This window comes from Bactrocera dorsalis, chromosome 1 (genome assembly GCF_023373825.1).
Source record: "Bactrocera dorsalis isolate Fly_Bdor chromosome 1, ASM2337382v1, whole genome shotgun sequence".
NCBI lineage: Eukaryota > Metazoa > Arthropoda > Insecta > Diptera > Tephritidae > Bactrocera > Bactrocera dorsalis.
The window spans coordinates 58,123,501-58,136,900 of record NC_064303.1 but is presented as its reverse complement, the minus strand read 5'-3'; the positions used below and the strand labels follow the sequence as shown (position 1 = coordinate 58,136,900).

At 38.3% G+C, this 13,400-nt stretch overlaps 1 protein-coding gene across 10 annotated transcripts in view; it reads left to right on the top strand.

Annotated features, from left to right (window-relative positions):
* Nucleotides 1-13,400, top strand: part of LOC105224506 (uncharacterized) — a 435,144-nt gene that overhangs the window by 288,817 nt on the left and 132,927 nt on the right. For all 10 annotated transcript variants that reach the window (XM_049462163.1, XM_049462167.1, XM_049462176.1 and 7 more), the window contains 2 exons: nt 9,791-10,400; nt 10,460-11,050. In XM_049462163.1, coding sequence (XP_049318120.1) covers nt 9,791-10,400; nt 10,460-11,050 — 1,201 coding nt within the window. The remainder of the gene's footprint in view (nt 1-9,790; nt 10,401-10,459; nt 11,051-13,400) is intronic.

Here is a 13,400-nt window from a genome sequence, read left to right as displayed (position 1 = left end):
TGGTTGTGAACGACTGCTAGACGAAATATCTCCTGTCATCAAACGAACAGTCGTCGCACTCGCGACTAGGCTCCCACGACACTATTGACAGTCATAGCCATAGTCATAGCATAGTCGAAGTTGTAGATAGTTTCTTCTACCTTGGAATCAGCATTAACACCAACAACAGAATATCTCTTGCTAACCCGTGCTACTTTGGGCTAAGTAGGCAATTGAGAATGAAAGTCCTCTCGGCGAACAAAAGCCAAACTCTATAAGTCACTCATAATCCCCGTCCTGATATATGGTGCAGAGGCTTGGATGATGACAACAACTGATGAATTGACGTTGTGCCTTGATCCTTTGCTGGTTGGCCACGGCGAATATCGCTTTCGATGGAACGATGAGCTGTGTGAGATATACGACGACATTGACATAGTTCAGCGAAATGAAAGACGTCGGAAAGGACGAAAACACTCCAGCTCTGAAAGTATTCGACACAGTACCCGCCGGTGGAAGCAGAGGATGAAGATGAACTCCACTCCGTTGGACGGACCAGGTGGAGAAGGACCTGGCTTCGCTTGCCTTGTGAATAGAAGAAACGACTAGCGTTCTGTTGTTAACTCAGCTATAACCGCGTAAATGGTTTCTACGCCAGTAAGGCAGAAGAAGAAAATCTAAGAATTGTAGGTCCACAAACATTTTTGAGAATAGCTTCTTGCAAACGACGCGTAGCATTCAGATGGTATTCCTTGTTGAAAGTTTGGTCTGTCAAAGGAAATTCAGAGTGTGCCCTACCTCGATAGTCGAAGAAAACTATAGCCTTGATTTTTGACCAACACTGGCGTGGTTTTTTGGCTTTGGCGCACCTTTGCCACGATATTCAGCCGTCTGTTTCCGTGTCGTAAGTACAGATCTAAGACTCCTCGCCAGTTATAATACTTTTCATGACTTTCTGGTAGTCTGAAAACATTGTTTCACAGGCGTTAACGGGGAGCTACTTTTCAAAAAAAATTTAGTGATTTTGAAACCAATCGTGCTTTCACCTTTCTTCTTATCAAATGATCTTTCCAAATCGTTTGCATTGATCGTTCCGACTTTCCAGCGCTGCCAGTAATACTTCAAACTGTTAGCCGTCGATTTTCAAGTAACAGATATTTAATTGAGGTGTTGATCATAAGTTGATGTTGATGGCCGTCCTGGACGTGGTTGATCTTTGAATAATTTGTATCAATTAAAACAACTTGCTCGTGACTAATAATTATCACCGAAAGCATTTTTCGAAATTCTGAACGTTTCGGCAAAAGAAATATGGTGAACATTTCTGGAACTTCTTTCTTTAAGAATTTCACTCATCGTAAAAATCACTGAAAGCACTTTATGTACTTCAGAAAGATACTAAAAATCATATACTAAACGGTAAAATAATTATATTTTGATGTAGCAGTTAGCAACAATCCATAGTCATACCAACCTAGAATAAATATACAGGGTTTGTCCGGAATGTAATTGGACTGATTTTCTTCCGCCGCGACTCTACTTCGGAGCGTGCTTAGCTAACGAAACGAGCGGCTAGTCAGTTGTCTTTGAGCACCTGGAGAGTCAGAAAAAACATTTTCGCACGACGTGTTTCTGCGAGTGGTGCAAACCGAAAATGCAGCGTTCGTTAGAACAGAGGTACGCTATTAAATTCTCGGTACATCTGCGATAGAAGACGTGATCAAGCACGTTTACCCAGATGTTATTTTAGCTTGCTTGCTTGGAAATCGCTCTGGCAGCGCTGCATCGACGCAGAAGGAGCCCATTTTGAAAGTTCTTTAAGAATTGTAACGATTGCTTCAACGATTTTTTTTTAAATTGACTAAGTCCTATTACTTTCCGGACAAACACTATACTTCGAAAAATGGGGTTTCACACGAAATTTAAACTAAAAAGTCCTACTATTTTTTTGTGACAGTAGAATATTTTTTTTTTTTTATTTTTTAAATAATATTAAAATATAGATTTCTTTTCAAAATGTCTTCAAATTTTTATTTGAAATAATCCAATAACAATATTTTCAGTTCCCTAAAATAAGATATGATTACGGAAAATCTATCAAAATTCGATTTCATATACATATGTGTATAAAATCCCTATAAAGAAGATGTAAATTCAGAAAAACAAAAGGAAATGAATGTGGTTGTTGTTCAAAAACACTTCCTTACAAACGGTACTTCTTCTTCTTCTTTACTGGCGTAGACACCGCTTACGCGATTATAGCCGAGTCAACAACAGTGCGCCAGTCGTTTCTTCTCTTCGCTACGTGGCGCCAATTGGATACTCCAAGCGAAGCCAGGTCCTTCTCCACTTGGTCCTTCCAACGGAGTGGAGGTCTTCTCTTCCTCTGCTTCCCGCGGCGGGTACTGCGTCGAATACTTTCAGAGCTGGAGTGTTTTCGTCCATCTGGACAACATGACCTCGCCAGCGTAGCCGCTGTCTTTTAATTCGCTGAACTATGTCAATGTCGTCGTATATCTCGTACAGCTCATCGTTCCATCGAATGCGATATTCGCCGTAGCCAACGCGCAAAGGACCATAAATCTTTCGCAGAACTTTTCTCTCGAAAACTCGCAACGTCGACTCATCTGTTGTTGACATCGTCCAGGCCTCTGCAGCATATAGCAGGACGGGAATTATCAGCGACTTATAGAGATTGGCTTTTGTTCGTCGAGAGAGGACTTTACTTTTCAATTGCCTACTCAGTCCGAAGTAGCACGTGTTGGCAAGAGTAATCCTGCGTTGGATTTTTAGGCTGACATTGTTGGTGGTGTTTACGCTGGTTCCAAGATAGACGAAATTATCTACAACTTCAAAGTTATGACTGTCAACAGTGACGTGGGAGCCAAGTCGCGAGTGCGACGACTGTTTGTTTGATGACAGGAGATATTTCGTCTTGCCCTCGTTCACTGCCAGACCCATTTATGTTGCTTCCTTGTTCAGTATGGAGAAAGCAGAACTAACGGCGCGGGTATTGTGGCCGATGATATCAATAATAATGACGGTACTACAATATATTTAAAATATATATTTTTGGTAATTTACTTTCGTCATTCCCCCATGTTATGTGGTTATCGCTATTTTTGTACTCTTGCAACATGCTGCGTTACAGTATAATAATTGTGTGCACCTAACGACTGTACGTATCACCTAAAACTGAACGAGATAGACCTAGGGTTGTATATATACAAATGATCAGGAAGACCAGTCGAGTTGAAATCTAGGTGACTGTCTGTCTGTCCGTCCCTATGTCTGTCCATTCGTGCAAGCTGTGGCATGAGTAAAAATGGCATCTTGATAAAGCTTGGAACGCGGGTCCAATAGTACAAGCACGTAGATGGGCGTCAGCCACACCCATAAAAAGCAATAAACTGAAAACCTACAAATTGAAGTACACGCCCACAAAACGGAATTAACTAAAAACTTATCAATTAAAGTAACTAATCATTAGATTAACATATGAAACTCTAGTTTGGCACAGGGGATCGCGGTACTGTTGAAAAACTACTAAATGCGCTATAAATCAATAACTAAATATGCCAGAGGCACAAAAGTTTACTTCCGAGATAGTATGAGAAGGCTTAAATGTAGTCAAAAGTGGACAAATAGCGTGGCATCACCCACTTTTAGGGAAAGTTACATATTTCGACAACACGCCCTACCGAATACAACCGGATTTGGTATGTTACAGAACGCCTACTTCCTATATAACACAAATTTAAATCATATCTTTTAGAGTATGCTACCCAACGGCTTAGAATTGCCAAATGCAACTAAAAGCCCCTAAGTTCAGAATATACGAACCCCAGTACATATTTATAATTGAAACAGATGATCTTTTGCTGATAGTAGTAAGTCTGAGAACTACAAATGGGTTGAATCGGGTCAATATTTTCCCATCATCATCAGTCCCCGTACACGTAATATATAGATTTTCGAACTTTCGGTTGACTTTTTCCGCATATATCGGCCAATATGTGAGTTATCCCAATTACAGAGCGTGTTCTACTCATAACAGTGTATCTGTGTCACTTTTATGTAACGTTGCGTTCCAAAGTAAAAAGGACTTAAAAAAAAGGTTTTTCGGCAAAATCAATGTATTTTATTCAAAATCGCTTCCTTCTGCTTCAATACAGTTTTTTGAACGGTCCAAAAGCATGTCGAACGAGTGTCTTAACTCGTGGGCGGTATGGCGGTGCCATATCAGGTGAATCGGAGAGTGGTTAATGGTTAAAATGTGATTTTTGGTTAAATAATCGTCCTTCGAATGTTGGATTCTGAGCAATTTTTGGTCGTCAGTCAATTTGTGCGGAACGAACACCTTTCGTAAGTCCAAATGTTCGGTCTAAATGCGATAAGTCGATGTTTTGGAGATGTTCAATTCCATTTTCATGAATTTCAATGATCATTTCGTCTGATTTTTGATGAATTCACGCACAGTTTCGACGGATTTCCCGAAAATCACGGATTTTGATTAGCCCACATGTTGATCGTCATTTATGTCGTCACGACCACTTTGAAAACACTCATGTACTCTGCTACGGCATAGGCAATCATCGCCATAATCTTATTTCATCAATTGAAACGTTTCGGTAAAAGTTTTACCAATTTTAAAACAAAACTTAATGTAGGCTCTTTGTTCGAAGCTCATTTTCGCACTGATAACACAAACATACCGACACCTAAAATGTAATAACTGCACTTCTAATCATGGAAATGTCAAATTCATGTCATGCTATTCTCACTGGATAATCCATAAAGATAGGAGATTCTAACGCACCAGTCGACATATAGATGGCGCCACCAGGGTCACTAGATTCCTGTTTACCTTGGAACACACCTTGTACTCTGAGCGGAGCCGATAAAAGCAAAAACACTTTTGACTCATTCCCGTGTGTATAATATTTGAATGCTGTTGTTTACAAATCGAGAAACAGTTGCATTATTAACATCTTAAAAGTGTTTACATTACAACAGAAAAACACGAAGAATCATTTCACACTGATGTTTATAAATATTGCGATTTCAAATCTATTAAATGTTATAACTAAGCAATACATTAAGATCCAAAACTGTAATTTGGTACTGCGGTGCCTTCTAAGAGGTTTAATGCACATACCTTCTAAACCACTTAAGATGCAATATCAAAATTCGCTCAGGACAAATCTCTTAAGTACCCCTACCGGCACTGTAAAAGCGGAAGGCGGATGATAAGCCGGCCCACTCCCAATATAATGGATGTGTTTAAAATTAAAAACAGCGCGATAAAACAATAAATAAAGATACATGAAATTTTACATCTGAGATGGTACAAGCGAACTTTATAGTAGCCGCTAACAAAATACGTTTACCTAAAAACTCATGTCTCGGGACCTAATCTACTGATATCGACCACATTTATTATGTAACATTATCTTGATATTCCTATGTTCCAGAGTGAAAATTGGCGAAATCGGACTTCAATCACGCCTGACTGAATTACTTTATACCGCATACATTTGCCAATATGTGTATTACCGTAGTGAACAAGAAAAAGTGCGTTTACTAAACCAAGATATATGGATAAAATTATGGAAAAACTTGCCTTAGTACCTAATATCACGACTCTCGAATATCATACTGACTATCAATCAAAAAATATTGCATTTCTAATTCTTGTAAATTTTCCCGCTTAACTGAAAAAAATATTCTTAAGCAAGTGTAATCATCCGGGGGATGCGGCAACTGATTGTACCTTCCCAATTTAGCTCTGCTGCTCGAATTATTATCTCCAGCAGTATACTGAAGAAGTCGCACGAGAGGGAGTCGCCTTGTCTGAAATCTCGTTTGCTGTCGAACGGTACGGAGCGGTTTTCCCGATCCTGACGAGCTTTTGGTGTTGCTCAACGTCAATTTACAAAGTCATATTAGTTTTGCGGGGATACCAAACTAAGACATCGTGACATAAAGGCAGGAGCATGCTGTCAAAAGCTTCTTTAAAATGGACGAAGAAGTGGTGTGTGTCAATTTTCCTTTCACGGGCCTTTTCCAAAATTTGGCGCATGGTGAATACCTGGTCGGCTGTTGCTTTTCCAGGTCTAAAGCCGCACTGATAAGGTCCAATCAATTTGTTGACGGTGGGCTTTAATCTTTCACACAATTCGCTCGACAGAACCTTATATACGATGTTGAGGAGGCTAATCCCATGGTAGTTGGCGCAGATAGTGGGGTCTCCTTTTTTATGGATTCCAATCGTTGGGCATACTTTCGTCCGACCATATTTTGCAAAGAAGCTGATGCATGTTCCTTACCAGTTCTTCGCCGACGCCTTTGAATAGATCGGCCTTTATTCCTTCGGCCTCCCTGCTTTGTTGTTCTTCAGACGGGTAATTGCTATTCGAACTTCTTCATGGTTATACAATGGAACGTCTGCTCCATCGTCATCGATTGGGGAATCGGATTCGCCTTCTCCTGGTGTTGCACGCTAACTGTCATTCAGCAGGCTGGAGAAGCGTGCCCACCATAATTTAAGTATGCTCTGGGCATCGAACACTAGGTCCCCTTCTGGATTCTACAAGAGTATGCTTCGGTCTTGTGTTATTTGTATTTTTTCGTATAATTTTCGAGCATTATCCCTGTCGGCCATCTTATCAAGCTCCTCATACTCACGCATTTTGGCCTCTTCCTTTTTCTGTCTGCAAATGCGCCTTTATTCCCTCTTCAACGCTCGGTATCTGTCCCATCCCGCACGTGTTGTGGTCGATCGTAACGTTGCGAGGTAGGCAGCCTGTTTTCTCTCCGCTGCAACACGGCAATTCTCGTGGTACTAGCTGTTCTTTTGCATTTTCCGAAAACTAATTTTTTCGGTTGCAGATGTACGTAAGGAGCTTGAAATGCCGTCCCACAGTTCCCTTATACCGAGCTGTTGACGAGTGCTCTCATAGAGCAGGAGTGCAAGTCGAGTAGAAAATCGTTCGGCTATCTGTTGTGATTGCAGCTTCTCGACGTCGAACCTTCCTTGTGTTTGTTGGCGTGCGTTTTTTGCTGCACAGAGGCGGGTGCAAATCTTGGCTGCAACAAGATAGTGGTCCGTTGTTGGACCTCGGAGCGCACGCACATCTTACACACTGGAGACGTTTCTTCACTCTATCACAACATGATCAATCTGGTTAATGGTTTTTCGATCCGGAGACAGCCAGATGGCTTGATGTATTTTTTTATGTTTGAATCTAGTACTACAGATAACCATATTTCGGGCCCCGGCCAAGTCGATCAATCTCAACCCATTTTGGGATGTTTCGTCATGGGGGCTAAATTTACCGACCGTAGTGCCAAAGATATCTTCTTTGCCCACCCTGGCGTTAAAGTCGCGAGGTACGATTTTTATATCGTGGCGGGGGCAGCTCTAGGTTCACTCTAAGCGCTCATAGAAGGTATCTTTGGTCACATCGACCTTCACTTCCATCGGGGCAAATGGGCAATATGTTGAAGAACTTTGCTTTGATGCGGATTGTGGCTAGAAGTTCATTCACCGGAGTAAATGATAGTACTCGGCGACGGAGTCCCTTTCCCACCACGAATCCCACACCAAATTTGCGCTCCTTTATATGGCCACTGTAGTAAATGGCACAAGGACCTACTTCCCTCCATCGCATATCCTGGACGGTGGTGATGACAGCCTTTAATCTAACGAGGACATCAACTAGCTGGGCAGGGGTAACTTCCCAATTAGGGGCCCGGACATTCCACGTGCATGCTCTTAAATCATAGTCATTAATTCGTTTGCCATGGTCGTCATCAAAAGGGGGGTCACTCATCCGAGTCTTGTTGTTTCTTTTCATTGGGTGCGTTTTTTTTCGTGGCGGGTGCCAAACCCTGCGCACAACCCAGCGGAGGGGATGTTTCGCTTTGTCACTTTAGCGGGCCTTCAAATGAATGTTCTTAGGCTACCCAGAGAATACTTGGTCAAAGACCGAAAGTCGTGAGCTGCTTGAGCCATATGCAAAAGAATCGTTTCTGAACGCTCCCAAGTGAATGAACTTGCGTGAACTTTTATGTAGTAATTGCCACAAGAACCTATTCGCCTCAGTCCTCGTCCCGTCCATTGCATTTCTTGGACGGCGGTGATGTCAACATTCACTCTAACAAGGCCATCAACCAGCTAGGCAGCGGCACCTTCCCAATTAAAGGACTGGATAGTCCTGGTGAATTCCCTTATCCAAGGCTGTTTTCTTCTTTTCATTTATAGTGTTTTTTTCGTAGAGGGGTCCGAAACCCAGCGTACAACCCTGTGGAGGGGATGTTTCGCTCCCTCACTTTAGCTTGCCTTCAAACCGTTGTTTTTTGGCTACCCAGAGGATACTTTGTCAAAAACCGGAAGTTGAGAGTTGCTTGAGCCATATGTAAAAGAATCATTTCCAGCCACTCTCAACCGTGAATGGCAATCATAGAACTTTGCTTACTTGCGTGAACTCTTACACATGACTCCATCCTCCATATATACATATGTATTACAAATAAGAGTACATTTGTCATTATCAAAACATACTCATAACTCTTAAAGTCTGATTTTCACCAACGACAATTTTGAGGGCCACCTTCGTTTCGGCAGCAAGTAAAAAAATTCATTAATTGACTGAATTTAAATAATAAAAACACGCTTACTTCGTGAGTTCAGTAAGTTCCAAAATCATCTTCTTAAGGCGCTCCTTAGTATTACCACAATTGCAGTTGGATTTTTTATCTAAAAATTAAGAGATATAATACATAATAGGTTTCAGGTGTTGTAAGTAATTTTTTCTTAACTTACCGCTGTTAAAAACCGTGTTATAATATGTACAATATTAGAATATTATATATTTTTAATACTAATGTACTTAATTTCACTCACTTGTGTTTGCTTCGCTTCTCTCGTCTCCAAGCCCAAAAATTCTTCAACCAGCAAATATAGCTGCGCTTGAGCATTGCGAAAAAAAATAAAAGAAATAAGCTTGCGTTATAATTGTTTTTAAAATGGGTCAAACGACGTCAAGTGGCCTTCAATAACTTTAACAAAAAAAGCATTTAGACAAAAAAATTATATCACGGTGTATGCGTCTGGTCCCTCTTCTAATGAACTGCTAATTTTCAAAATCTGTGATTTTGCGAAATTTCTCTGGATCACTTGACGTGAATTGGCCCAAATTCAAGAATTCGGCTACAAAGAATCATATGGAATTTCAAAGTATTTATTTTTACTCCGCAACAAAAGTATATTAGGATAATTTTAAACATCGTGGCTGTGAAATCTCATGCCTTTCACGAATTGGGTATTGAGTTATCGTACTATCAGTAGTTTTACACGTTATCGTTATATGGTTATAGAGGTAATGTAGAAAAGCTAGAAGTTTATATGTATATGTATGTAGTTCAGTTTGGTAGGCTTAGCCCTAGTGGTTTTGGAGGTGTGCACATTAAACACGGTACGTGGCGAGACCAAATTTAAAAAAAGATAAGCTGCAGATGCGTCTGCATACTTTGGTGTCCTATACTTAGTATAAACACTTTCGCCCTCTACTGGACTTTTTCTTCAGGTCGATTATTTAATATATTAAATATTGCCCTTTGTTTGTGCTTATATCGCGGATGATGATGATAAAGAAAAAAAGTGAGCGATAATCGTTTGGTTAGAAACTTTATAGCTATTGGTACGTACTTTCTTACAGTACTAATGTCAGAATGATTTATTAAAAAATACAGTTACTTTCATCTTTCGTAAGTTCGTTTTCAATAATTTTTTCTTTATTTATTTCAGAGGATACTGCCAAAGGTTTTGTAGAGTTGATTGGCCAACAGATTTTACTTCCATAAAATTACGTCATTTACGTTCACAGCATGACTTAAGTAATGTTTTTGAGGGAGACGTTTCGTTGGTAGTACCCTTAAATACACGACATCTTGCTGACATCAAATATAAGCTAATTCAAAAACAGAAAAGTGAAAACGGAATTCTTAAAGTTTTTTACAATGAAAAAATATTTATCAATGGAACATACAAACGTTCAGAGCAAAACCTGACAGTCTTTAAAGAAATAACTGAAATTTTTTTAGAGAATAATATTAAACCTATGGGTATTTATTTCGAAAATAGTACTGGCTGGTGCAAGGAAAATTGTTATTTAAATATAAAACATCTAGAGGTTTTTGATTTTGGCAACCCAAAAAAATACAACATTACATGGGAATTGCATGAAGTTATATCGGGAAATGAGAAAGAAACTAAAGTTTTGGTTATTCATCCAAATCGTACTATAATTTTAACGACGACCTCTGAAATATCTTCGAAATATAAAATTAATCGTCGAAGTAAACTGGAACTATCGAAAACCGCTTGGATCGGATATAACCTTGTAATCTCAAATAAGGTATTTTCATTTAGTATTGAAAACAATTACTTGGTAATGATTTATTATTTGAATTTCAGAATGATAACAGGTGGCGGGAGGTTTTGGCAGAATTATCATATCCCAAACGTAACCTAGTAGTAAATGGCAGTTATTTAACAACAATAAATTCGTTGAACTCAAATGCCTCATTTGCGTGGTTTGGAGCTGACAATACTCGTAGTGGCAATAAAGTAGTGCACACACAATTTATGTGGAAAAATGAACCATTACGACCAGATGACCGAGATAACCAAACAATAACTTTCAATATAGGACATTATCTTTTGGAAAAAGATTTAACAATGACGGTCCATTTTTATCGAGGAATTAAAGAGCTACTAAAGCTCAAATTGCTTGTAATCTACTCTACCGATTTAGAACATTTGATCGAAATGAGTACATCTCTAGCAAATTTAAATTTTGGCGCTGGGTGTACAAAATACATCATACAATTTAGGGCTTATCATAACGCTTCCGAATTAGATGTTAAATTTAATGCGTCCACTACCCAACGACCGTATTTCTTCGAAATAAAATCAAACTCTTTATATAAGAGAGAATACTTTCCGGAAAAAATAGGACAATTATTGGTACTATTTGATTTAAAAAATAAGGAGATTGAATATTGGGTAAATATTTTTGCTATCTGTATATTCTTATTATATAATAACTATCTCTTGATGTACTTTTAAAATTTAATGTGAGATTAAACACAAAGAAAAATACTATACCTTAAGGACAATTGTAAAAACTAAACCAAATCTAACATTTAAAGCCTTGGAAAGTGTCCGTTGCACTACCTTCATATATAGAGGTATAGTTAAAATGTCTTATAAAATATTATACCTATGCCAAATCAAAAACACAAGTTGAAATTATTATTTCATGCTAAAACCCCAGATGATCTAATAATTCACCATATTGGAACTTAAAGTGTGATAACTATCTAACGTACTGAACAAGTATTGTATATAGTCCAAACATCAAATTTTTTTTTTTATAAAAAACTAGCTGACCTGCCATACGTTCTTTTGAAATATATACAATAGGGGTATTCTCTTGCTCTTGCAAAACCCTTGCACGGTGTACGAATTGCAGATATTTCCTCTGGTGCACCAGCACAACAACAAACACACGCAGAAAATTATTTGCAATGGCTGTAAAATATGTCAGACCGAAACCCATGTTTATTTTCGTTCAATGACACGTAAAAAATTAATTGCAACCCTGTGCTAGCTGTCATTTTACTTAAATACATATTTTGACGTAACATTTTTAGGGTAGGTAAATTTTAAATATATTTTATAATTTCTATTTAAATTATATAGATTTGTTACAGTTCTTTTTGTTAAAGTGAATTCAAAAGATGCGTCATTTACAATAAGTTGACCGAATGAGTCGTTCATATATCACTAGATTCTGCAATGGGTGCTCTCGTGCCCTGGTATATTTTGGTAGATGATTTTTGCAATCTGCAATCTTGCAAGAGCAAGAGGATCCCTCTAATATTTATATAAATATACATATGAAATTTTCGAAAATATTTAAAATAAGTAAGGAAGGGCTAAGATCAGGTGCAACCGAACATTATACTCTTGCACTCTTGTGTAAAACCTATCATATAGAGTAAAGGCAACCGGATATTCTGAAATCCTGATGTTAGTTATATAGGGGCTAGGCCAAGCTTTTGCTCAAACTTAACTATTTTTGGCGCAAAGATACACTGTAATGTTGAAAACACGCTCTCTTATTTCTCCTGGGATGAATCACATATTACCCGATATATGCGATACAAAGTACCCGGAAGTTCGAAAATCTTTATTTTAAGTATATGGGGACTAACGGAAGTATTGGTCCGATTCAACCCGTTGACATACATACATACCATTATAAGGGAAGGATTACCCTTAATTTCAGTTATATAAATCACACATTGACCGACGTTTTCGATCAAAAGTCAGCTATAGGTACCGGGCCTTAATATTTGGTACCTAGGGGCTTGAACAGTTTTTATTGGATTTAAATAATTTTTAATCATAAGGTGGCACACACTAAAAACATTATTAGTGCAAAGTTTTATCCTGTTATATTAATTGCTTCTTGATTTGTGTACTGGAAGCTGGACGAATTAAGTGGAATTTAAAATTATGCTATACGGGAAGTAGGCGTGGATGTCATCTGATTTCGTCCATTTTCACAATATGGCACAAAAATGTACGAGGAATGCCACGTACTTAATTTTATCAAAATCGGTTGGTTGGGTCCCGAGATATGGGATTTCATCGAAAAATGAGCGGTGCCACGCTCATCGTCCAAATTTCAAACCAACTCTCATAAAGTTCTCTTACACAGTTTTAGTAGTTTTTAACAGTACCGCTATTTGGGAAGTGAACGGGGTTTTCATCCGATTTTGTCCATTTTCTCAATATTGATAGGAGTTATTATAATATTTGTGATGAGCGAATTTGGTTGTTGTAGCTTAAGTGGTTTAGGAGATATATACATTTATCTTATTAGAAAAACAAATTTTTTCCACAGGTATCCTGGCATGAGTTTTATATCTTAATTTTGTGTTTAGCACTTTATATGTTTTCGGTTAATGGCGATTTCTGGTCGTTGCAGTGGTCCATCTATAAACTCGATTTTCTTTTGTACTAAAGATAAGAGATATCTCAATTTTTAATCAAGTTACAGATTGCACGGACGGGCGGACAGATAGACAGTCAACCGGATTTCAACTTTTCTCGTCACCCTGATCAATTATACATACATAAATATATATAGGTGATACGTAAAACCGTTAGGTTGCAGGAGTACAAAAATAACTAACACTAAGTGTGTGGTGGATGTAATTAGAATTGAAAGTGGACATAGAAAATAGTTCCGAACTATATAGCTCTACTACTAATTATTTCAATTAAAACTAAACAAAGATTAATCTCTCTCAATATTTAATTTGTTGCCTTCAAAGTAATCTCC